This window comes from Haliotis asinina, chromosome 7 (genome assembly GCF_037392515.1).
Source record: "Haliotis asinina isolate JCU_RB_2024 chromosome 7, JCU_Hal_asi_v2, whole genome shotgun sequence".
Classification (NCBI taxonomy): Eukaryota; Metazoa; Mollusca; class Gastropoda; order Lepetellida; family Haliotidae; genus Haliotis; species Haliotis asinina.
This window is the reverse complement of record NC_090286.1, coordinates 36,104,461-36,131,750: the sequence shown is the minus strand read 5'-3', so window position 1 is coordinate 36,131,750 and position 27,290 is coordinate 36,104,461. Positions and strand designations below refer to the sequence as shown.

The 27,290-nt window shown below is 40.9% G+C and overlaps 1 protein-coding gene across 1 annotated transcript in view; it reads right to left on the bottom strand.

Annotated features, from left to right (window-relative positions):
* Positions 1 to 256: 256 nt before the first annotated feature.
* LOC137291811 (GRB2-associated and regulator of MAPK protein 1-like) overlaps positions 257 to 27,290 on the bottom strand; it is a 48,899-nt gene continuing 21,865 nt past the window's right edge. The window contains exon 2 of the mRNA XM_067823348.1: positions 257 to 3,702. Within this exon, the coding sequence (XP_067679449.1) occupies positions 1,460 to 3,702 (2,243 nt within the window). The 3' untranslated portion in view covers positions 257 to 1,459. The remainder of the gene's footprint in view (positions 3,703 to 27,290) is intronic.

Sequence of the window (27,290 nt, the reverse complement as noted above, 5' to 3'; positions counted from 1 at the left end):
CGAATGCTTTAACCGGTAAGCCACCGGTCCCTTACGTCGAAGACCCGCGTTCGATTCCCCATATGGGTACAATGTGTGAAGTCCTTTTCTGGTGTTCCCCTTTGTGATGTTGCTGGAATCTTGCAAAAAGCAACGTAAAGCCATACTCAGTCAGTCCTCTGTGACTTTGCTGTGGTATTGCCGACGGCGTAAAGCAGCATTCATTTTTTTAACCACACATGATTGTTATTTTATGATTTCAGACACCAGACTGAACTAAACAGACACAATGTTTATTAACACTGCACATGATATCAATACTCGGTTTCACACAGAGATTTGATGCCGGACAGGTGTCAGAGATCTTGACAGTTTGTCAATAATTCAATTATTTTCAAAATACGATAATTCTAAATTATGGGGTTAAAAATAAGGATCTAGAAAATAAATGTCTTCAAAAACAAGCATCCATTTTAACTAAATCTTAAATGCCATTTTGAACAGATCTTCCTTCATAGCCCTGCGTCAATAAATTAACAATATATATACATACTTTACACAAGTTAACAATATTTTACATTGTAGTAATCATATTTACTTCCATAATGGTTTGTAAGTTTCAACATCAGTAACAAAATTACATACTGTACATTTAACTGCTATATTTTTATCATTTGTTGAAATACTCCAACGATAATTTACCAGACTATATAGTGTGCACACCGAACAACACATCTTTCTTTGAATGCATCATTCAATGCAGATCTTCCACACGGGACTCAAAGTATTGCTAATGTCCTTCTCACAGTTATATGCCCCAGATGCCTGTTTGTATTTGAAACTTACACCACGTGGAATACTGACCACGTGGTACTTTGTCCTTGTCGGTAGTCAGTTGAAGGTCAATCCACACGTGTTTTTCACTTCGTAGAGCTGTTTTTGAAACTGACATCCATACACAAATACAGATAAAGACTTCCAAACAAACATGACAATCTCACAATAAGCCGAATCTGTATTGTCCGTGTGTAATAGTTCTAAAGGTGGACGGTTTGATCGTGTCGAAGTGACGTCGAAAACATGCATTGCACGAAACGCCACGTCCTCCACCACTTACTCCACCTGTCCCTGTTCAGCGGACAATGATTCTTCTGTTGTCCCATTGTCCCTTCTGTCTGTCCTAAAGACGTCTTCACGCCGACATTTGATAAGTTTGTTTGGCAGTAATACGTCAGAGACGTGTACTCATCACATGCAATAATACCGTTCCTTCACTCACAAATACAACGTAGACACCGAGAATTAAGACTCCTTTCTCTTTACACGAAAACAGAGGGGTATGCCAAGCTGAAAGGAACCCGTGAGCCTTATGTGTATTCACTTATATCTCATATTGTCAAACCTCAAACTATTTTGTAGTCATAATGGCCCACGCATTTCTCGGTGACTGTTGTGGACTGTGTGTGTGATTCTGGGGTTATCATGCTTTCTTTGGCCTCCATCCGCCAATAAAGTCTAATATTTTCTTAATTTCCAGTGCGTTGAGTTCGGGGAAACCTTCTTTCAGTAGCTTCTTGTCCAGTCTCCCCAACATTTCCCCATCAATTTGCTCGTTGGAGAATCTCAACACAACACGGTCCTTCATCCCTATGTAGCGCAGACATTTTGACACCTCCTTCACACTAAGATGCTCAGTCTCTTCTGGGGGGATGTAGTTCTCGTCTTCCGGTTCTCCATACTCAGAGTAGCTGTAGTCGCTGCCATTAGGATACCCGTAGTCTCCTCTGGAGCCCATCGATATTGCGGAGTCATCACCTTGTTTGAGATAAGGATCGCTAAGTCCTGAAACTGATGCGGAGCGATGGTATTTCCTGTATGGAGACTCGCTTTCTATGTACTGCCCATGTCCGCTCCCCGGGTAGTAGATGGCGCTGGGGTCGTGGGTCATCCCATATGGGTTCTCGAAATGGCGGCGGTGATAGTGCTCTGGTGAGGGAGGTTCTCCCCCTCTGAGATCCCTAAATGAATCGCTGAAATGAAACACCTCCATAACATTCCTCATCTTACGTAGGTTATGGCTACGAATTGTAGCGTTAGGGTCCATGTTCAGATTTCGCTGAGATTTTGATTTGTATTTTGAAGGAGTAACTGTCCTCTGCCTCGTATCGATGCCCTGGTCATCAAAGAACCGGGGATCATAGTTGTTGGGAATATGTGCCCGCCACGGAGGTGGTTTCCCTTTACTGTTCGACCCATACAACTGGGACGTGCTGACGTTATACCGACTACTGATAGTGCCATAGGGCTTCTCTTTGGGCTCTTGGGAATAAGCGAAACTAAACAGATCGTCAATGTTGAAAGGACAGTTGTCATGAAAGTCTTCCTCGCCATGGCATGGGATTTCACTTCTGGCTTTCCGTGTGCGCGCATACTTCACAGCATCACGTGGTGCGGAAGGGGGCTTTCTTCGGAGAATGGCGTCAGTGCCTTCACTGTAAGCGGTATCAAAATCGCCTTTCAAGTTCATTGGCACCATATAGCCATCGTCCTCGTCTTCCTCTTGCATGCGAGTCAGGTCGGAGAACGACCTGCTCGGTGGTTTAGGGGCCGGCGGAAGATGTTCGTATATGGAATCTTTGGACTTGTTGTGATCAGCGTGACCTCCTTTGTCATCTGGCGGGATTGGAGGAAGATCTCGGTTCTGTATGTGAGACTTATGGATTTTGCCATAGGTGTCCTCTTTCGATGTTGAATTCCTAGTTGTTTCACTGTCGGGACTCTTCTGCTTGTTCCTTTCGCTGTTTTCCTTATCTTCTTCATTGCTGTTCAGTCCATTGAAAAACTCTTCATAGCTCACATCGTTCTTACTCAATCTCCTCGAAAACACATCGTCACCCTTCATAGCCTTTAACTTTGCACGCTCTTTCTTTGTTCTTCGGACACTGAGTTTGTCAAGGAGAGCAGACGTTTTAGACTTTTTGGCTTCCTTATCGACACGCTTAGGAAGTTCAATGTTGGACGTCACGTCCACTTTACTCTCCTCGCTCGGAGGTGGATGCTTTGGATCCGAGTCCTTCTTAGCAACCCTCTTCTTGGCCTCCTTGAAGAATGTCACCTCCCCATCCATCGGCAGCTCCACCTGAATAGGTTCACCTTCTGATTCCCCTTCACAGGGGACCTTCACAATAGCGTACTCTTCCTCTCGGGTGCTCTCAAACTTGACAGTTCCATTGGGACACGTAGCCTTCTCCGATGTCCCGGAGTATATGATCTGGGCGTTGACGGGCAGGCCAAACGCCATGATCAAGTCCTGAAGTTCATACACAGCATCATAGTTAGCAACAGTAGCGTCCCCTACTGGACTGAACACTCCCGACATGATGAGTGGTATCATGATTTCTTTCCCTTCATTGTCATAACACTGCAGATATTTCATGTCCTGCTCCTTCTTCGAGGCTTTGTGAGACTTAAGTAGCTTCTTGAAGATGTTCTTCGAAACGGTCTTGGTTTTCTTATTATCCATGTAGATCATGCCAGTCGTTAATACTTCCCCGGACTTTATTTCACAGGGCATCCAGCAACTGACACCGTCTTCGATGCTGAGCTGATAGCCAACGGTAGACGTCCGAACGAGAAACCGTCGAGGCTTTACGCTGGTGATACCGTTGATTGTGTCAAAATACTCAACTGGTCTTCCATCCTCTGGGACTACCTCGAACCAACCTGGAAGAAGACACATGACAATTAATGCATTGAAACAGTTACGTTGGTAGTGTTATGGAGTACATTAATAGCCATTTATCAAATGTGTAGGCTATGAAAAAATTCATGCATGTAAATTTTGTCATTGTTAGCAATGCATGGTTGCAATCGTTATATCGCACTGCAAATGTGATGACATATATATAAAATACATACGTTGATATGACCTTGGAAACTGGAATCAGTCAACTGTACCACGTACATCGCACTGTGCTTTAGACGCAAGTACCAACGAAATAAAATAAGGAACATTTCCTTAGCCACAATATTCTATGCAAAGAAACATCGATTCTGTCCATGTTCACACAGAATGAAAGTAACGGCTTCAACAATAGCTTCCCAATCAAGAAATCACTTCACACCAAAACATCGAGATGAATACGGTCACCTACCACTGCACTTCTTGTTCGTGTGGGGTACAGGGTCACTCTGAAACCGTTACAAATATGCTGGAGGGACACTGACAACAAGAAGTCACGACATTTGTTTTACGTCATCGTTGCGTACATCCTGTCCTGACCGAAATCTCACCCCACAGACACACAATTAACTGAAATCATTAATTCGTCGGCCCAGGCTCCCTAGAAAACATGCAATGAAAATGTCACTGAGGACTTCCAATAAAACACACAGTGTTCCCACAAACAAGCCCACATACTTACATACCTCGTATCGTTACTCAGCCAATAGTATCGCCATCAAACTCCACGACAGCCGGCAACGCACATAATATCGTATGATAGGACACATTAAGCTGGCACTCTCACTTACACAGCGGATGGCCTTACAATGACTAACCAACTAGACACCTGTTATGAGAGAATGTTCCCAGTGCACTCACGAACGTCAAACCAAATATACCGGTTGTAGTTTAAACATGTTTCTGGATAGAATTACGTAGGTTTCCCCCAGACGAGACCATAACCGCCCCACTTCGCTTACGCACCCCTTGTCCTATTCGTCATTACGCAACTGTCAACCTGGTGCGAATCTGCGTTCCTTCTGTGGGACTCATAAACATGCAAGAGAGGTTCTTGAAACGTGTGGATGTGAGGGAAGACAGTTTGATAAGGTGGTCGTTCAAGGGTAAAGGCTGCAATGTGTGATTAGTATGTTTGTTGTGTTACTGGGGTGGATTTTTCTGCACTATCATTTGAATTACGGTTACTTCGTACGTAGCAACTGAATATTCGACACCGACCGAAGTCGTGATCAAAGGATGTTCATGGGAAATATTCTGTAGATGACTTTGGAAGTCGTTCGTGGGATATGTTAATGAGTGGATCCATGTCCCCCCCTAGTTTACCGTTAAAATGATCTAATTATCAGCTTGTGTTTTGGATTTTGATAACTAGACATTATTAACACGCTACCTGTTTTAAGGCGCCATCATCATCATCAGCACCATCATCATCGTCATCTCCTCATACGTCTACAGTTAAGACTACAAAGACTACCACAATTACTTTTACCACGATCACTAATGCTGCTGCTGCTGCTGCTGCTGCTGCTGCTGCTGCTACTACTACTACTACTACTACTGAACATTGAACACGCAAGGTCATTTGAACTATGAGGTCGGTGTCTTGGTGACATGGTGTCTTGGTGACATGGTGTCATCGCCGTGACGTTCTTGAGTCTGAGGTGTTTGTTGATGATGAACCATCGTCGGACAAAGAACAAGATTTTACACGTCCAGCATTTACCATTCTAACATTTCGTACTTGAAGACATAATATGGGGCTTTGTGTAGGTATTGAAACCACTTGATACCCAACGTAATCACACTAGAAAGTAATATGAATCCTACAATAAAGAGCTGGATATATCTATAGAATACTGAAGATATATAGCTTATGACTACACTTCACTTGGATGTATTCAAACATTGTGCCTATGAATAAAAACACATAATGATAACTTGAACACACAAAACCAGCAGAGACCATATATCATATGGTCTCTGATACCAGTGATAGAACACCGTTATGTATAAAACATGACGAATGAACCCAGGAAATCGGGCTACACCAATGAAGAGTCATCTTGTTATGACCTCAGTCCTTTCACATCCCAGACCTGCAGGAGACGTGCAGCCCCACCCGGACTTCTCATGTCGGAGAGGGATCTGACATCTCCCAGTCACACGACGAGTATTTCCAGGGGGTATAGGGGAGCTGTAGAGCGCCCCGGGACTAGGTGACCGGCCGGTGCTATTTGTCTACAGCTCTGTAGCCCCTACATGGTATGTTGCAATTATTTGACAACTCTGGGCATGGTGACAGAGGCATTCGCGACCTTTGTCACAACGTTGGGTTGAGTGGTGAATTGTTGTTTGTATATTCTCGATGTCGAATAGGGTTTACGTCAATGACAAATATAAACTGATCAAAAGTTCTTGATGTTTTGAAATCACGCCTTTGATTCTATTAGTGTCTGGGACGGTGGGGTAGCCTAATGGTTAAAACGTTCGCTCGCCACGCCGGAGTTCCTGAGCCTATTCCCCTAATGGGTATAATGTATGAAGCCCATTTCTGGTCCCCCGAGATATTGCTGGAATATTGCTAAAATCGGCGTAAAACCATACTCACTCACACTCTATTAGTCTTTGTGTTCTTCAGTGAATAATCACCTAACCTATTTGCTTGATATGAAATATCTTACTATGTGTGTCACGACACATACCGTTCTAACTTGTTAGCGAGTGGGTGATCTGGGCTTAGAATAATTAATAATTATCTCAAAGACGTCAACCCTGTCGTATAGATAATCCTGTGCTTAGTTAAAGAAATGAAATATGGAGATGATGAAGTTAATGAAATGAAGCCAGGGCCAGGGTTGGTATCATGAATGAATCTAGATTGCACTAGATCAATCATCACCCATGACCATATCAAACAACAACAGGATCTATAGTAAGGTGAGATATGTTCAATGGAAGAGTCTGTGTGCGTGCGTGCGTGCGTGCGTGCGTGTGTGTGTCTGAGAGAGAGAAAGAGAGAGAGAGAGAGTGGGTGAGTGAATGAGTGTTATTTTGCCACTACTGGCGTTCACCATCACCTTGACAGTAACCCTGTCGATATGGCAGACAGTGGTCTCACAGTCCTCTCTGATTCAACAATGTCGCGTTGAAAAGATCACGGCATGTTACGTGAAGCTATACTGTTCTCAGGAACTACCAGACCGTTTTCAATGGCTGACCCCCAAAAGGAAAGATGACATGACTGTATTCCCTATGAAATGTAACTGGAATACCACACGCCAGTGAGCTAATAAACTAAGGATTTCAGACATATCCAGAGACAAAACTGGGATTGGACTGCACGACCATCGGATCCTATCAGGCAAGGCATGTAACTCTGGACTCTGGCCTAACCTTGAGAAGAGGACAAGCAGATCATCATGGTATCCACACCTCTTGCAATCATCTCAAGGTCATAATACCCTCACGCATCACGCGGAACAAAGACAAGTTTCACAAGGACCAACATAGTTTTTTTTCTATCTTCTACAAGCTCACTAGGGTTGATTAAACGGAAGCCCGTGTTCCTGATTGACATAGACAATCCTAGTCCAGGCACATACTCAACCATCCTACATCAAAGACAAACACACGGTCAGTGTATAACTTGTACACCCACTTCACGTTAGTCCTCCTGCCCATTGATACTGGCTAGCGACAGTGATAGAGTAGCATGCTGCAACTGTACCACAGACCTGTATGTAGCACAATGACTGCCCTCTCCACCCTGACAATAGACGGTGTTTTGAATGATGTATAGCCGATGTAATGATGTGTAGCAAGTGTGAACACAAACTTCAGTCTTCATTGTCGCTCATATTTGCTGAAGTATTCGAGACAACATCATCTTATTACGACATGCTAACACTTGCTAACACTGTATAAGAATTATACTGAATAACGTCCTTACGATTCGTAACATACACGTTTTCCTTATCAGGTGCTCCTTATTTAACTCGCTTTCATCTGAAAATAATCAGTTTCAAAGTCTTACTACAACAGAAAAAAGTAACCTCATGTTTAGTAATAATCAACCAAAAAGTATAGAGATAATTTGTTACGATATGTATAACTTCAAACAAATATGGAATTTTTCTTAGTTGCCCAAGGCCATTATTATAAATATTATATCATATGTCTTGTTACTGTGATTCATTGTATATTTTGTCTATGTAGCATCTAGATTATTATCCTCCTGATTTATGAAACGTACGATAAAGATCATCTATGTGTATTTCTATATCTTTGTATATTTTATGTTTATATTTGTAGTTTATAGAATATTGCCACTGTTTCTTAATGGAATGCTATGCAATATTGTATCTTATCCTTCTACAATAGAGGCAAGAAGTTCGATAATGTGTTTCGTGGTGAGATGAGAGATGGAAGATGGGGGATGGGAAGATAGTTCAACTATCAGACGGGTTGGGTAGCTGTGGGCACCAACTGAAATCCTTTTCGTGTTAACACTGTCCCCTTGCCAAACACATATGCCTGAAATAAGACATCTAAACACCAGTATCGTCGATATACTAGTGCCCGTCTCATACGATTCGCAGTTTTGTCGTGTGAGCTGGAATATTTGGGTTTTATCCAAAATAATCATTTTCACGGTCAGACAATGTCCATATTGATCACTAAATGCCAAGTGCCAGGAATTCAGTGCTGTTATTCAAAATACAATTAAGGTTTTCGAGATTCAGTTTCACAATACTGCGTGAGATAGCACATACATGCTGGTCCAGTGAATTAGTGAGTTGGTATTGTATAACGCCCTTCTTGTTATGATATACTAGATTACGGTGTGGACATCGGATTCGCATACTGCATCCACGGCGAGAATCGAACTCAGCGGACGAGATAGCCAAGGCCATCCGAAACACCCTTAAGTCCAATATGATAGAACCTGCATGCAAACTGAAAGTAAAGTGGATATAATTGAAGAAAATTTAAACACTTTTAACACACTCCCAGGTACACCAGTGAGACGTGTTTTACAACAATCTACCGTCCTGTCAAGTAATAGGATAGATATGCCCGAGAGTTTCCTCAAAGTCATTTGCAAAACGTTACGCAACATTCCACCTATCACTAATTACATCCACAGAACCATCCTAGCGTCAACACAAGCCAGGAGCTTTCTCCCCAAGCCAAGCCCCTGTGTGACTGTCGGCTACTTCATGTTAACATTACACTGTGTTACACCATCTGCAGACGTGAATAAATAAGTAAGGCATAAATCTCTCGACCGTGATCCGCTTAGGACGAATACAAGGAAAACTGCTAGCTCACCCCTAGTTAGTTACATCGGTCAGTGTTGCCTAATGACCTACCCAGAATAAGGGTTGTCATTTGGATCTACTGCAGACAATGGCAGTATATTAGTACAGTCATTGTCAGTGTATGTAAATATTGCTTGAGTTTTGTTGGTAGACGTCTCTCCCTTGGTAAGGTTAATTTCTAGTCATCTGTCTCAGAGAAGGTAGTTTGTTTTGGAGCATGAGTGTTTGATTATTTTCGTGTTGTTGTTTTTTTGTGTCTGTACATTAAATAGAGTAAATACATAATATATAACAACATATTTATCGTTACTTGGTCCTATCCGGTGATAGGGTGAATACATTAGATTATGTGAGGAATACAGACAATAAACCTGTGTTATAAGAAGCATTTACAGTTTAGAGTAGAGTAAATACCGCTCTGACTCAAAGGACAAAGCAATTAAACATCAGAAAAAAAAACAAGTCCACAAAATTATATACCATCACTTAACACGCACGACCTTCAAGGTCTGCTTAGTACACGACCTGATCAATTAAAACTTTCCGAACCAGAACCGAGGTTCACTAGTCCACGGCAAACATAGGCACAACTGCCGCTTTCTTTTCAGGTCTAATAGTTGTCATATCTCTTTACAGAAACATTTGTCACGATTCATCGAATTTTTATAATTTCTGTGTTTATTTTGAAGAGAATCAAGAGAAGATTTGTTTGTTTCACTATTTAACCATGCGATATTCTCAGCCCATTGGACCCGTGAAGGTCCCGGGGTAGAATAGGCCTTTAGCAACCCATGTTTGCCATAAAAGGCGACTATGCTTGTCGTAAGAGGCGACTAAAGGGATCCGGGTCGTCAGGCTCGCTGAGTTGGTTGATCACTGGATTATCTGGTCCAGATTCGATTATTTACAGACCGCCGCCACATTGCTGGAATATTGCTGAGTGCAGCATACAACTAACTAACTCACTCACTCACTCACTCAGCCCAATGAATGCGCCATAACACACAAAGTTGAATTTTTGTAATGTGCATAATGATAAATTAAGAATATTGTTGTTGCGATTGTGTCGTAAAACAACATTCACCCGTGGCTTATAATCAGTCGTATCTGCACAGGAAACCCGACCACGAGGCAGTGTAATAGCTGTCACGCTGGTGTAAGTTAACCTTCAAAACTGGAGCGTGTGAAACACGACGTCCACAGTCAGGAGGTAACGCCCGACTGACTCGCGCGACCTTGTATCCGACTAGATACAGCCTTCACAAGCCATAAAGCGTGGTAATGTGGCCATGAAATCCCCTGTATAAGGAAACACCACACTGTGGGGACATGCTCTGAGGGTGACGTTTGTTCATGGAAAAACATTTCTACAATGGCATGGCCGATGTACAGGGAGTCAGATTTGTTAACGACTATGTTTGGTTAGCAACGACTTTGAAAGAGGTGTTCGGAAATGATTATCAGCCCGTTCAAAACACCGACTAAAAGAAGATTATCATTTATATACAATCTCCTAAAGCAACAGATACGATTTATGAAGATTTATCAGAGTACCTGCAATAAAAAGCTGAGTATTAAAATATAAAGTCTGAAATGAATTTCTTTACGAGACATTGCAGAGTTAAAATAAAAAACAAACAAACAAACAAACAATGATATAGACTTATTTTGGTGAAAAGACTGAAGCTAAACAAGGTTTTCTGGGCGGAAACACATTTCAAGAACGTCTAGAATGTCTGTTTTACAATGAACAACACTTAAAGCTTTTGATCATAGATTTGGGAGTCAAAATAATCAAAACGGTGATACCAAACAATGAATACCAAAGCAAATGTCTACATATATGACAACAAAGGGGAACACGTTGACTCCGAAGACGTCGTTACTGTTGCAGCTGCCGCTTCCTGTTTGGCCCCTATCATCTATCACCTCGCGTGGGCCTGATGTTTATTTCAAATGTTGGTGTCAAGGTGGATGGAATTACATTTCAGCTGACTGTCCCAACAAGGACGCATTTCTCATAGATGGAAGTCACATAGTACACGATTATCACGAGTTTTCGAAATTGGGAACAAACCTTCAAAAATCGTCAAACCAAAGTTTCATTGACATGGGTGCCAATAGTTCAATACCCCTTTCAAAGAGATTCTGTTAATATTTTCAAATAACAAAACATCTCCATGCTTCTTAAGCTTGATAGCAGACTTGGAAGAAAAAAATCTCATAAATCCTATTACACAAGGGATATATCATTGGCGGAAATGATACGTGTGACGTGAAACTTTTTGATTTGTCAGGAGCAAACTGGTTGATTTTATGACAAGTCGCAGTGTTGGTGCCAACGACAAGCAAATATGAACATCAAAACTGGTTATGCGGAGGCAGCGTTTTCTCATGACGGGATTCATTGCCTGGGGTCTTCACACATCAAGATATGTTGACCTATGTGATTGTCTTCACAAACAGGCTTCTTCGTAAACACAGATGCGTGAAAAGAAAACAACAATATAACAAGGTTATCCTAAATCGCGTCCTTGAAATGAAGGACCTCTCTGATGGACATTACATAAAAAGGACTACCTTATGTAGTGTATACACTCCAGAACAATGGTCACTGAAACAGGAAGTGGCCACAAGGTCATAAAAGAAAGCTAAGGTCAACAACTTTCGCACCACACCACATTTCTACCTCGAAGCTTTAGTCAGACAAAAGGTGTCTATCTGTGCATAATTCGCTCAAATCCCTCTTAACAAGATTGTCCACTATTTCATCGCCAATTGTCACGTCTAATCATGGCGAGCGCAAATAGTCCCACCCTCTCGGTAATGTTAGCTCAGAGAGAACTCGGCTGAGATACAAACTAACCACGCCAGGCTGATTTGTTTGTCTCGACCATCAGGTGAATCTGAAGATCAACACATTTTTTTAATGTATTGGGGAAATAACACTTGGATAACCTTCTGTGAATGGAGATGACCCTCTTGACAGTCGGTGTCAGCCTATTAGCCTCAGAAGATTTTGTTTACCTCTCTGCGCACCTCTGAGTGTCATGTGGGTTGCTTGTCAAGATGGTGTTACGCTTTCATCATACAACAAAAGAATTAATTACAGAGAAAAAGATAATTCCTAAGTAAGCGAACTGCGCTTTGGCCGCAGGCAGTAGAAACATGGTGTCTCGGTTACATCTATCAACATATCCTGTTGTTCGAGATCGAAGCCGGGCCATACAAACCATTGGCTCTAAGGTTAACATCACCCATGCCGATTACACAGTTGTCACGAAGTCCTGTGAGTGGAATTTATACACACTTAGTTTTGCCGACCGACCTGCAGTTCGAAATGAGGACATTGTCCTAAATGACAAAACCATTCAATACTATCAAACTTCTGTTCTACCAATTGCAGTCCTTTGTACGATTTCAACTCTATCATGAGCTTATGTTTAAGAGTCACCATGAAATAGTGATGATGTAGATTAATTCTCAAGGAACATTGTCACCAGAGATATATGTGAACTTTTTCGACGATAGGCTATGATTCGGTAAAGACAGTTCTTAAACTCCGTTACCTTTCAACAAGAAACAAATTGATATGTGAAGAATTTAAAGGCTGTAATCACACTGGAAGTGCATGTATTGCGAAATTTGGCTGACATCACCCTCACCCATTGTCATATTATGACAAAGGCAAAATGTAGACATTCATATAAAACGCCCATGCTTCTGAGGTACCCCGGGCATCAAATCTTAAAATAGCCTCACAAATTCATCATGAATAGAAATCTTAACATTTCCCACACAACACATCAAACAGTCACCCAGTAATTAAGGACCATGAACGATCGACGACCCAACCTCTTGGGGTAGGTACTTATTATACCTATATTGAATTCAGTCAAGGTGTATCATTGGCATTCAAGCATCATGGCTGCCGTGCAAGCCAGGTGACCATCGTGGTCAATAACAGTGAGCCCATACTGAGATATCAGGCCAGTCGACTTGAAAGTGCGGGGCGGAAATTACAGTAATTGCCATTGATTGTCAGTCCAGATGTCTTGACAAGAAAATCACTGGAGACTGTTGTGATGCCATGCTATATAGTAATTTGGCCACAACATATTGATTATTTGATGTTAGAAATCCCAGTCAGATGATATTTTTTATCCGTGGTAGTTTTACTGTTAGACTTAGCTAATTGCATCCAACCGAATTACTTACAAGCATATACATAGATATAAGTTTGTAATTTGCTCATTATACAAGAGTAACGGGACTTCAGTTGCTACATCAACGATCCAGGAATCAAAATTAACGCTTGTCTACGAGAAACATTTATGAGTTAATTCTGATATATTCTTCGGACTGATGTATTTTGCCATTACTCATATTGCATCATGGCATATTTTGCTAACAAGTCAAAGTCTAACGCTCACCCTGTAATATGAGTTGTACGGGTACAACTGTACAAAGGTAGTTGACGTATGGAAGGCTCTAACACCAAGGTAATAATGTGAGGGAAGTGGTCTCAACAACGCCTTCTACAGGATTTCATTTACCATCAGGCTTGTTAGTTTAATGTAGGGTTTAATCACGAAGTGATGCAGATTTGGAACGATTACCACTTTGGTGCAATCACGTGTCGGGGCGTGGTGCTAACTAACCCAGAAACTGTTACCTTGGAAACAGTTTGATATGGGACAAAGGTCCTAAGTGATCCTCTCCCATTTGCGTGAAACCAATGAATCCGGGTACAGTACAGATTGACCACGAAATCGGAACCTGAACTCGCTGTCGCAGGTGTCTGGCACCCCTATAGGACAAACCTGCGGGGTCCAGCCTACCTTTGGCACCAATACCAAAGTGAGGTTTGGAACCACTGTATTTGGAATGGCAAGCGAACGTTTGTACCACTCATCCAAGGTACTGTAGCAACGTATGTTCTCAGAATAGGTATCAATCCGGTGGTCGATAGTCTGAACATCGTGCCGAACTACGATGATACACCAGCAAAACAAGGAGGCACGCCTCCCCACCCCCACCCCCATCCCCACCCCCACCCCTGACATCTAAGCACGGTGATTGAGAATTAAGAACCCGATACCTTCTACTACTTGCTCTAGTCAATGGAAAAGCACATTCACAGCCAGTCACTACAAACGGACTCTACTGCCCACTCATGTTTATCGACTGCCCACTCATGTTTATCGACATGGCTTGTTGCATTAAGTGACACATTACATGGAGATGTCACACACAGGCACATAGTGTTAAGCAGGTGGAACACTCACCAGTCACAGCGTCCTTTCACAAATAACACAAATATTAACATACGTTCATACCCACAGGCAAGGATCGGTGCCACTGACGTTTAAGAGAGACGTACGTGCTGATGTCAGGCATTATTTGTTTATTGTAATAAACCTGTAGGTAAAAGGTTAAACTCGTGTAATTGATTTCTGTTAATGGAACAGGTATATTTAATATCGTTGAAATGAATCCGTTAATTATATCTAGTGATTTATACACCCCCTATGTGTCTCCCATGACATTAAAACAAGTACACGACACTTAAATAATAAAAGCCTGTACAATGTCAGTATTGATTGTTGGTAATAAAAGTACGCTATCGGTATGTGCAGTTTCTTTTCACTTTGTATGAAGGTATCGCCATAGAGAGTGGATGAATGTGTTTTATGCCGTTTGCATGACTGCTGGACAAAATGAACAGGCATGTGCAGATAAATGAAACTTCCCCCACCAAGATGTCAATCCTTCATTACTGTCCTTGGGTGTAATTTCCGCTTGTGCTTCGTTTCAGAGTTTTATGTAAATTTGAAAACAAGAACATGTCGTCTAAAACGTGCTTCGACAGGCGTTGGCGCACGCGTTATCATGACAGAATCCCTATACCTTATAAAGCATCTGTTACTATGATCTCACAGAACCACTCTTAATAGTTCTTTATACCCCTTGCTTACATCCTCATGTGCCTTTCCAATTTAACATGACAAAACATAGTCAATGGCTGGGACAAAATAAAAAGACAACAACAAAGACATCCCCAAATAGAAACAAAAACAACCCCCAAACAAAGAAATATCCCCAACCCCTCACACACACCAAAGGAAAAACTACGCATACAAAAAGAACCAACCAACCAATTAAACAATAATAACAAAACATAATTAAAAACAAAAACAACATAGTGCCACCACAGAAAGAAACATAAGAAAAGAGCTGCAACAACAAATAGACCCAGCTCCTCCAAAATTCCTATGGAAATCAGTTCGTCGTGAACATGATCGTTGTTGATGTAGTTCATTGTATATATGTCGCAATATTCGTTGTTTTTTTTTAAAAAAAACCAAGCTCTACATGCAAATCGTCCAGAAGACAGACAAACAGCATCCGGTGTTTTTCATCTACTAAATCAGTCTTAGGTTCTGGCAAGATATCGGTTTAGAACTTGAACTTCAAAAAAAGGTCAGTCTCTGTGGTCAGCGTGTGGTGTCTGAAGTAGCCACATGACCAGTCCGCTGTAATGGTGCTAATTCACCCCCAAACATGTGCCTAATCCCACCTAGCCATTCAGTCCATGCTGGACACGAGCGTTTTGCGGTAATGTGGTTAAGGCTGGACAAATACGGCTTAACTGGACGTTTGGACAGTGGGGTCTTGGGAATATTCGGGAGTCCGGAGCTTGTCTAAATGTCGCACGGACACCCGAAGACCCTTTGGTCGTTGTTCACACCAGAATAAACACGTGGAAACAGTTTCAGCGTTGACCGACGATTTGGACGTTGGGTGAGGAGCATCTTTCAGTTTGTAGTAAACACAGTCAATAGATTCCACGGGGATACAGTTTGGAGGAACATACAGGGCGGTCTGGGTTCGGTCCCATTGGAGAAATCAGTGTGATTCTACATTTAATATGTATTTAGTTATTGAAATACATAGGGTTGAACAAACTGCATTGTAGGTCCTTCACAAATTAGTGATATATTCAAACGAATAAGAGAACGTATGAAAGTACAAGTACAAGTACAAGTGTTCCTTTATTTATATCCAAAATTTCATTCAGAGCAATATAAGTAAAGGAAGAGTAAGGAATGCTTTCATGTGTTCCCTTATTCGTTTCATTTAGTATATTTTCAAAGTTAACACGGGACAAAATAATATTGTGAGTTTCAAGACATGGAACTACCAAGGAAAGAAAAAAGAGCAAACTGAAACGTTGTTCAAAATATGGAATTACGGTAAAACGGTAACAAAGGGCTCTACACAATAAGATATATATATTATATGAGAATAAACAACCGTCCCGTAGAGTTTAACAGTAGAAAAATCCACAATCCAATGCCTGTCTTACAGTGGTGTATGCCAGAGTACAAAACGGCAAATAACAATTATTCCTGATATTAACAATCTTGGACACATGCATGATTTCCCTCTGAGCTTGGAAACACATGCTCGTGATGCAGGGGAATAATATCATAGTCCAATGTGTTCTTAGACAATAGAGCGAAACATTATAATTGTGAAAACAAGGTTATTATACTTTAGAGTAGCAATATTCCTGCCATATCACCGCAGGGACACCAGAATGGGCTTCACGCATTGCACTCATGTAGGGAATCGAACCCCGGTATTCAGCGTGACTATCGACTGCTTTAACAATTCTACCGAACCGCCCCTATTATTCTCTAGAACAGAGGTTTTCAGTTACATGTCTTGCGGAGTGTCCCCGATCAGACTTTGATCACGATAGTTCGAAGTGAAAACCATGTCGATTGTAAGATGACACGATGACGCCCAAACAGACGGGCAATCGCGATGGGTGGTAACGTAGAGACTATTTACATACCCCATTCATAAGAGATGGAATATTTATGAGTGCAGCGGTATTTAGCAAGATCGCAACTTAAAACAACGACGGTCATCTAAACCAAATTGAAAACATTATACGAAGACAACTCGATATAATGTGTTAGGATTAGCACATATTCCCCACAACCAGCAAAAGAAACATTTCATGATATAATGTTTCAACGTGAATCATTCGATTCTCTGACCCTCATTCCAGTCTGGTGAGAACGCTGTCATATAGCTGGAATATCGCTAACTCTGCTGTTAAGTGAACACACAAACACACAAACAAACGAATGAATCTTCATAATGCTGTCACTGAACACAGTATTCACACTCAATTACGCAACATCTGAGTTTCCTTTTGACAGCGTCCCGAAACTGTCAAGTCGTTACCCAAGATGTCAATACAGTCTTACATTATATGAACATGAACACATGAAACTATGAACAGAGTTTAAAATTATTCAAAATTAAGACAGAAAGATATGAACTTACGCGTGTGTCGTTTTCCCCCTGTCGTTTTACACACAGAGCTCCCCTTTGCCCCCATCCTTGTGAACACAGCCACCCCGGTGTCCCACAGAAGCACGTTGAGTGACCCCCTGGTATTTGTCGTATACTACCCACTGGTCAGTGGTGATATGTCGTACATGCATGTCATTAGCTATCTAACAACGCCTGGACATGAACTTGCCGCCAGGTGAACGCCGATTACGTCACATGTACAGGTAAAGGTGAGGCAACACGGTCGGAATGTGCTCATCAGCTCCTTAATTTGCTACATGACCGAACACGGTGAGGGTTGTGATAATACCTCTGCGAAAGATGAAGTAACTGTCGATGTTAATGGTAGTTTTAAATGTAATGCCCCATGTTTAACGGGAATATTATAACAGTTCTTATTCTCATTTAGATCAAAAGGGTTTACATATTTCATAAACGTATTGTACTATACCCAAGTTAAACATTCCATGGGTATATCATGGTAGTACTATATGATTTACTACCTCAACACATTATATTTTCATATACGTGCGCGATAAACACCTGTTAATATAAACCACAGAGCCATTGGAAACGCCGGATTTCCGTTTTACTAGATTAACGAATAATCGGTAAGGACTAATATACATCTATAGTGAGCCCAGGCAACAACCGCCAGAGGCCGGATATCCGACCAAGGCATCGCTAAAGAGGTTTCACTTTGCACGACATAGTTTTATGATGACATGATGACGTAATGACGCCATGACTTATGATTCACATTCATAAACATTATCCTGTTGCAGTGCTCGATCAGTCTTACAGTATCCTACAGTCTTTGAGTTCGGTCTTCTGTTACTGGACCCAAGAGGAGAATGTGTTTCGTTCCATTATGACAGAGCAATAAATCAATATCGAAAACGGTTCTTGAAAAGAAGGGCACCAACTGGAAAAAGCGCATTCGATTTCGACAAAAATAATCAATAAATATGTTCCGGCCTAATATATAATCAGCTTGAAGCCAGGATTGGTGGGGTAGCCCTGTGGTTGAAGAGATCACCTGTCGAAGACCCAGGTTCGATTCCCGAAACAAGTTTAACATGTTAAGCCCATTCCTGAATATATTACTGGTATATAGCTAAAGGAGGCGTAAAACCCAACTCACTCACTCACTCAGACTGAGCCCCTTTATACGTATATAGATAAATTCACCAAATGTAGTTTGTTCCGATCACCACGGTGCTGTTAGCAAGCATGTTGGTTAGGGCTTATGCCTTTCCTAAAAATAACACAGGAATGTGCGAGGGATCCAATAATGTGCATCGGACACTGTACCATTAGGAGCATCGAACCCGACCCTTTAGATCAATAAGCCATTGCTGAACTACTATGCCACTGCTTTCAACGGTGCTAGCCCAAGGTCATTCCACATACAGTTAGCGATAACCTTCATTCTCCAACTGTGGAATTTCAGAGATCTTCCAAAAACCTCAAAGATTTACATATACGTTCCACTTCTCTGCGTATCAAAACGGGAATTTTTGTTCTCTTTAAAAAAATTCCGAGGAGCTGAGACTTGTTAAGTTTTTCCAAACCCTGGCCCAGTAAGCAAGCAGATCGTTTGTACTGAAGCTATCTGCTAAACCTTAACACAACTTCAGTAACGCGGCTGCTTCTATATCTGGACAATGGCTAATTCAAGGTCAGATGTCTTCTCTGACAGAGTGCATTTTCTGACGAGCTTAAATTATCCTCCTGTTTAAGTGGCCACTGTGAAATTATTAAAGAAATATCAAATTCAGCGCGTAATGAGTGAGTGAAGGGGGTCGTATACGCAGCTGATCTTTAACGAAATGAGTTAAGCCAGAGACCATATGGTTACGCATAGATGTTGTTATTTGTCTTTTGCGAAGGACCCATCTAAATTGTACACACAAGGTATAAAATCAAATTATGTGATAAGTCAAAGGAATAAATAAAAATCTACCAGAGAACCGAATGAGGTCGAAACTTGAGCTGAAACAACCGACCTTGGTTTAATATATACTATTCGATGTTACCACCAAAATGCATCCAGTAAAGGTTTCCAGTCGAGAATGAAGGCATTGTTCCTACTTCTAGAAATGGTAAGGTTATGAGGGTGTGTGTTCATCGTGCACTTCTTTCTTGATAAACAAGCATATTGGCAAAGAGTCCTTCAGTTTCATGGTGGTATGATCGGAACTAATGAAGTGGAAAATGAAATTTGATCGAACATTATCAAGTGTAGCTAATTTTTTTCTTCAATTTATGTTTGAAAAATGAAAGTGGAAAAAATATTTCATAATCAGTAATGCCTGTTAAGTCTGTATTCCAGCTTTCTTATAAACAAGCGCTATAAATCAATATTAGATAGTGTCAGTCCTAGACGTTTGCGAAACGGTGAACGGAGCTTAATTGATCCCAACATATAAATTTCTTCATACGGCCAAGCCTATCCAGCTCCATGGCAATTACTGTTATTATCAAGATCATGTACATAACGAATAAACAGAACCGGATTTGATTAGAACTGCGTGTTAAATCGATGTATTCGTCAAATATTGCACGGTTTGAGTAAACTTCCTTTGTGAATGTTTCGGTTTGACAGTACAGTTTTCCTGACAACACCTGTGTCTATACTGACAGATCGCCCAATCTAACACTGTATCGAATATTAATTGATCATAAAGCAACACAAACGCTTGCCTTCCCTATTTACTCAGGTAACAACCTTATGTATAAAGTAATATTAAAAAACGTCACTGAATTAAATAGTCTTAACCATCCTCGGAAATGGACCACAATAAAACTTACGCTGACATCCAGCGTAAGAAATTTTGCTACAGAGTAGGGCCAGCCTTTCATGAAAGTTACGTACCCAAAAAACTAAGCAAAGATTGCAAAATGTTTAAATACCATAAAAACAAATGACCCCATGAAAATGCACCAACCAGTCGGGCCAGTGACTGTCGAGATTTACTGGTCTGAGTAGATTTTTACTAGATACAGGATAGCGGGCCAGTGGCTATGACAAGCAGATGACACTAGATGCTCACAAGAAGGGTAAAGCATCTTGCGCTCTACCGGTAGCTACCGCCTTTCATAAATTTTCCCATAAAAAGCATGTTTCTCATCTTTTCCAGTCGAAACAATATAAAAGTACTGAACCTAACTTTGATCTAGAATTAACAATGAAAATAAATTAGCCAGTTAACCCATTCCTAGAAAAATACATTGGAAAAAGAAATTGTCTGGTGTGACTTTCTCTTTGTGCATACTAAGGTCACAAAGTCCCGAAAGAATGTGAGTAATGGACATTGTTTACATCATTGTCACTCTTGGAAACATAAATATCAGTCAAACTTGCTTTTTTCAGGTTATATTTAAGCATGCGTCATTCATAACTAACACTCATCAATTCCTTTCATAAATGTTCGCGATGTTTAGACATTAACGTGTCCCATGAATGAACGTGCATGTTTAAGGATGTGATAAATACAAAACCATACCTCAGTACAGAAATGTCATTCACAATTGAGTGAGTGAACTTAGTTTTACCCAGCATTCAGCAATATTCCATCTTTATGTCGGTGATCGGAAATAATCGAGTCTGGACCAGACAAACCAATGATCAACAGCATTAGCATGTAGTAACCACTGAGATGTGTCAACCAAGTCGGCGAGCCTGACCACCGGATCCCGTCTTGTGACAAGCATGGGTTATTGAAGGTCAATATTCTAACACGGACATTCACGGGTTCGCATCATTCACAGTTGAGACCGAGAAGCTGGTTGCAACTCTGTCGAAACGTATATGAACCTTATGCACGAGTCCAATCAATAAACCCTATCAGTTTTTAATCTCCAAGGGGCGCTGAAGAAAAGAACCTCTCTTTCACACGCCAGCACGTCATTTCTTTAATAAAGCAAACTGCGTCAACAACCTTAAGATTATTCAAGAATATTGTCCATATATAACTACAGGTAGCATATATTATGTCACGCGTAAATCAAATATGTTGGCCTGTGCAACCTTTGTGGTCTCCGAGGTCACCAGTATGTCACGCCGCAATCAGAGAGTGAAGTGTCTACTGCTGAATACGTTGTCAGGGTGTCGATATCACAGAGTAGAACCACCTGGGACAGTGAGTGACAGGTGAGTGTCTATTTCAAGACGCACGACGTCATGTCATGTCTACGTGAAAATATTATGGCATTTGTAACATTGTAGTTATGTAAAACGATCGTACAGTTTTCTGCATAATATATACATGGTTACTTAATGCCTTATATTGTAATAGCGTCTATAATAAATTACTGTCAAGTCATGGGGAATACAACACAATCTGACCTTAATTATTGCAAATGTGATATCTTTTATTTTTTTGAGATGCCAACGTGATATATGTACGTTTCAGGTTCCATCCTCGCCTCGCTTGTTCTTCATGATATGTTTAAAATACATTCATATGGAAGGTAACACTACTTTGATTTCTCAAAAACCTCACATCATATACAAAAGATCAGGGATCGATGTGTCAGTACTGGCAATAGTCCAATTATATGACGGCAGCCCGCAATTAGTGACCGAAAGCAGAGAACAACGAACAATTCCGTCGGGAAAGGATGCCGTGCACTTCAACAACACGTCTCTCGTCTGTCGGCTTGGGCTCTAGGACCTACTTTGCCTTACTAAAAATTGTGTACAAAACGGTGACATAGTGTTCTTGCGACTATGAAAAATTATTTTCGAATAATTGGAAACAGTTAAACAATGATTATTGTTCATCAACAGTCTGTGTAACATCGACACTTACCTTAATAAGACCTGAGAAATGTAATGGTGAACTGTCACCAGCATCATCCAGCGAAACCAAACTACAACCCACTTCTCACATTGAGAAAGACGAAATGACAACTGACTGTATAAGAACCTCAGTCAGAAATAACAACAGGTATGTCCGATTAAGGCACCGGATTGTATATTTAACAGAGACCTGCGTCACGAGATGTCTATTTAGCTCAATTGGAATTTCCCGAAGAATTTTCATTCCATATTTCTTTACATCACGTAATATTTTCTTCACATTGTGGGCCTGTGCGTAAACGTTTATATTTGTCCGCCGCAAATTACAGTATTTTTTGACATTCTGAAGTTCCCCCTTGAAAACTAAATACAGAAAAACACAAATACTGAAATAGTTTGCAGCAGGTTTAAAGGAGGGATCAAGGTGTTTTTTGTTCGATATTGATCCAAGAAGCTGTTTCAAAATCGAAACTTAAATCTCAAATATCTATGACATTCATTCACTATTTATCAAGCTTATATATGATGGAATAAGACTGAGACAAAGCCCTAGAATCTCTACACACAATCCATTGTCCTTAAAGTCAACAGGCCAAGGGTCAGTTGGAGCAAACACACGTCCCGGCGCGTGTCAGAATGTCAAAGTCGTCATTGTGATCTCTGAACATGACCCATGAATCATTGATGGGCCTTTAAAATGATTCCTCTGTGCTGGGAACAACCCAAACATACACCTGATATAATGATGTTTGTATTTGACAGATGTCCAGGAGAGTCGGGAGGACAAACTGACCACTAGGATGTATCAACATGTGGACAGTGGTGAAGAGATTGCCCACAAACAAGGTCAATGTTTGGACAGCAACTCTAATGTAAGAAAGGAATTTGAAGGGACTAAGAATTAATTAATCTGAACTTGACATAAGACCAGAATGTCCTGTTGATTTATTCTGAAATTCGGTCAAAAGTAATCAGACGCAACCTGCCCAATGCGGTCAAGTGAACATCTGTGTAATGGGCGAGAATACTGTCCTATTACTCGAACTTCGTTTACGACGATGTAATTTCACGACCTAACAGAATGATTTCCTTGGTGCAACAGTTAACCCGAGATAGCCTTTGTTATCCCGATGTCGAGATGATGACCTTTCGGTATATCCTTGGAAAATGCCTAATGTTGTGTTTTACATATTAATCTAAGGCATAACATAACGCTGACATTTTGTCCATAGGAAAGGATAATAATAGGTAGTCAAAACTGGTATAATATAGGTATTAGTTCAAAACTGTGCGTTCTAAGATGAAACGATCTCTCTAAGACAACAACAATTCTATCATTAGTGTCAGGTTTGGGCAAGGGTGGACGTGAGTGTGATTTTGGTTTCACATTACCATTTCTTTCAAAGTTTTGCAGATCGTGTGCTTTTTTCGCTAAAGTTTCTGAAAATATTGCCACAAACAGTGAATGATGAAGAAGTGTATATATATTTTAGCCGTCTTGGTGCATTGACGGTTTAACGACCGTATGAAGTGACGTCGTAAGTACCAGATGTGACACAGTGCGTAACCACATACATCGTACATCTGAAGTAAGTAACAGTTAGTGAGACCGGAAAGAAATCACCCTGGTAGGACGGAAGGCTGGTTCTCAAGTCCACCTGTATTCAGCCTACTCTCTTGCTCGGTGTTCACAAAGATTTCAAGAACGGCAATCTCTCTAAATGCATGTGGCTATTGCAAGAATGGAAAGAAATCAAAACAGCACAAATGACCAGATAATATTTTTTAAATGTAGAATATCATTAATAATATTCTAATAAAGACGATATCAAGTTACTCGACATGGTAGCTGGTTTGGATGTCTGAGAGAATCTTTTGATTACATTCTGTATGAGGCAAGGGGTCCCAAACACCTGCGGGTACACACGTGCAAATACAACACAATGTAATATTTGGACAAGATGATACATCTAATATAAAAATCGTCGGAATTTTCTTTTCAACACCTTACTGGGAGAAATAAATTTCAAGATTCCCGAAAAGAGGCTGAACATTTTCATGAGTTTACAAGTCGACGTCAGTGTTATGTGTGTTTGCATTTTTTATTATCGGACATTTTGGTCAAAGCTATTTCCTACACAAATAGACCTGCATATCGTGGTCAGGTCAGATCCTGCACACAACATAACATTAGAATAGTATTTCCCATATGAGAGAGCTTTACGAAAACATTATGACTTTGATGGAATCTAGAGCTTCCGTTGTACATGGATGAGTGAGTGAGTGAGTGAGTGGCTTAAGATTTACGCTGTTTACAGCAATACTCCAGTAGCACCCAGGCGAGGGACACTAGAAATTGGATTCATTCTTTGTACCAGTGTGAGGAATCGAACCCGGGTCTTTGGCGTGACGAGCGAACTCTTTAGCGACTAGGCTACCTCACCACCCCCCTTAATGCATATGATAGGCCGTGGTTGCAGTATCCCATTTGATAGGTGATCAAGTGTCAAACGGGTGGTCACTCGTCACCTCCGACTGTTACATCAACATGGTTGACAAAAGTGATCCTATGTTGTGTTCCACTGGTCAACAGAACTCTTGTAATCACATGTGGTAACTGTGGTGACTACTACATGATGTCATGTTCAGTAAACTGACCCCTGTCTGGACTGGAATCAACACAACACTCTGGACAATGGCCATTTGGCGGCCAAGTCAATATTTTAAAATGACGTTGGGCCACAGACACAAGTCACCAGTCTCTAAACTTTACAGATGTCAATGCCAATGTCATCGTCACAGACTGGAGAGCTCTCTGGCTTGGCCAAATGGAAGAAAACATGGTTATTGGCGACGATCCCATGCAAATATTTTTCTTCATTAGTCTGAAGATGACGATGTTCAGCAAAACATGTCCAATGCATGGATATGCCAAATCAGTAATACCCATGGTTTTTAATAAGCACTTGGCAGAATTTTGTGTAATTTAATCCACAGATGAGAATATTGCCTTGCCTATTACATTATATCACGTGCCGGTATGAAAATGAGAGGAACCGTTGCATGGGACTTAGACAAATACCTTTTCTTGCAAATTAACTTAGTCCTTTGTCAAAGGATCTGATCAAGGCGAGTCTTCGGTTCACGCTGGTGATACAGAATTAGTGAGTATGGTTTTACGCCATAATTATTCCAGCAAAATCACGGCGGGGCACCCCCAAAATGACCCTCACACATTGTACCCATGTGAGGAATCGAACCCGGTTTTCAGCGTGGCCACCGAACGCTTTAACCACTAGGCTACCCCACTTCCTGTGATACACAGGATATAGCTAAACACTCATGTTCTACAGCCTCTGAAACACGTATGGCTGATGTGAGAATACCCTACTTACTGTTTAATTGAAACCAAAGAAACTCAAGAACAGTAAACCAAGCCGTAACGGAACATTATCAACTCCAAAGATCATAAATGCATGAAAATCTTAACAACCTTACTAAAGTTAATCATTTTACCAAAAGAAATGTCGATTTTAGACGGTTGTTTAGTATCTTCCAACTGATAAACATTATAAATACGAGGAGTGTGTCAGTGAAACACTACGTGGATGAGCGAGGTTTTTCGCCTTCAAAATATCTGTCAATATCGAGACGGGGATCGGAACAGCTTTTTTGAGCTACTGCTTTGATAAAAAAACCAACCTTATTTGATGTCCTTTCGCCAAGCATGAACACAGGAACATTAGAGTGTAATCTGACACAACATTCAATTTGGTTAACAAGTGTCGGCTAATTCAACCAACAGCAAACATGAAGACATCTCTTGAAGGACCAGCGTCTCGGGTAATGGAACAAAAATACACTACAAAAAGCTAAAAAAACCTGTCTGGTTAACAAGTGTCCACAAATTAGGGTAATTGCTGCCCTCCGCAGTCAGTGAGTCCTCACGTTCTCCACACTCGTCTCACCAAAGGTGCCAGCAGCCTCTTCCTGTGTGAACAGACATTCCAACATGGGCTATTTCCAAACCATTAGCACGATCTGGGCCCATCTTCATTGAGAAATATGTTTCTGTTTATTCTTGATGTTTGACCTCTGTAATTATGTCACACCGACCAGCGTTCAGAATAGACTCACTCATAGAACACAACTTTCGGAAAAGCGAGTTTGTGTTGGGTCATGATCCAAAGGTTGTTCAAACATTGACAAACAAACGTTTGGAACATAGTCATCCGCTATCCTGGAGTAGACGTTTTTTAAAGCTGGCATTAAGCCCTTCGAGCGCATGGTCAACACGCAGTCTTTAGTTCTTAAAATGATCTTGGAGGAAGGGAATGTTGTTATGAATTATGGCTGGTATGTTGACGAGCAGATGCTAGGTGCTGGAACAAGACAAGAAGCCAAGGATGCCTTGTGTTAGATATTAACGGAAGGTGTGGGAACGCGTTCATAGTTGGAGCCATTCCACAGGGTGCATGGGACCATCAAACTGTATCTGAAATGTTACCTGCTTGCTAAACAAATCAGAGCCGCGTATCAAGGTCGAGTAGAGATGCATGAGGTTTATTTATCAAAACATTCTGCTTGGCAAATGTTTTTATCTAGTCTAACATATGTTGAAGTTAGACAAATAAGGGGAAGAACGTCCCCACACCGAAGAACAAATATTACGAAAATAGAATAGATAATTCTTTGTGAAAACAAATAACAGATATGACGTTTTCCAAGGCTCGATGGTAATAACTGGATTATTCTTTGCAAGCTGCGAGCCGGAAGTATATTTGGCCAAAAATATGTTCTGTTAGTTTACATATGAGATATGTTTAGGAATCTGCACCAAGACAAATATGTGCCTTCGCTAAATGAGAGCAGCTAAACTAGTTCGCGAACACCTGGAGTCACCACCGAGTTGCTGTGACTAATTCATGTACTGTAAATCATTAAATCCATGAGAAAATGTACGATTTTTATTTAATTTACCATTTTGTCTTCAAAGTCAATGAAATCTGATTCGACACAGACGACAGATAATTTTTTGGAGATAACGTTTGTGTTTTGTACACAG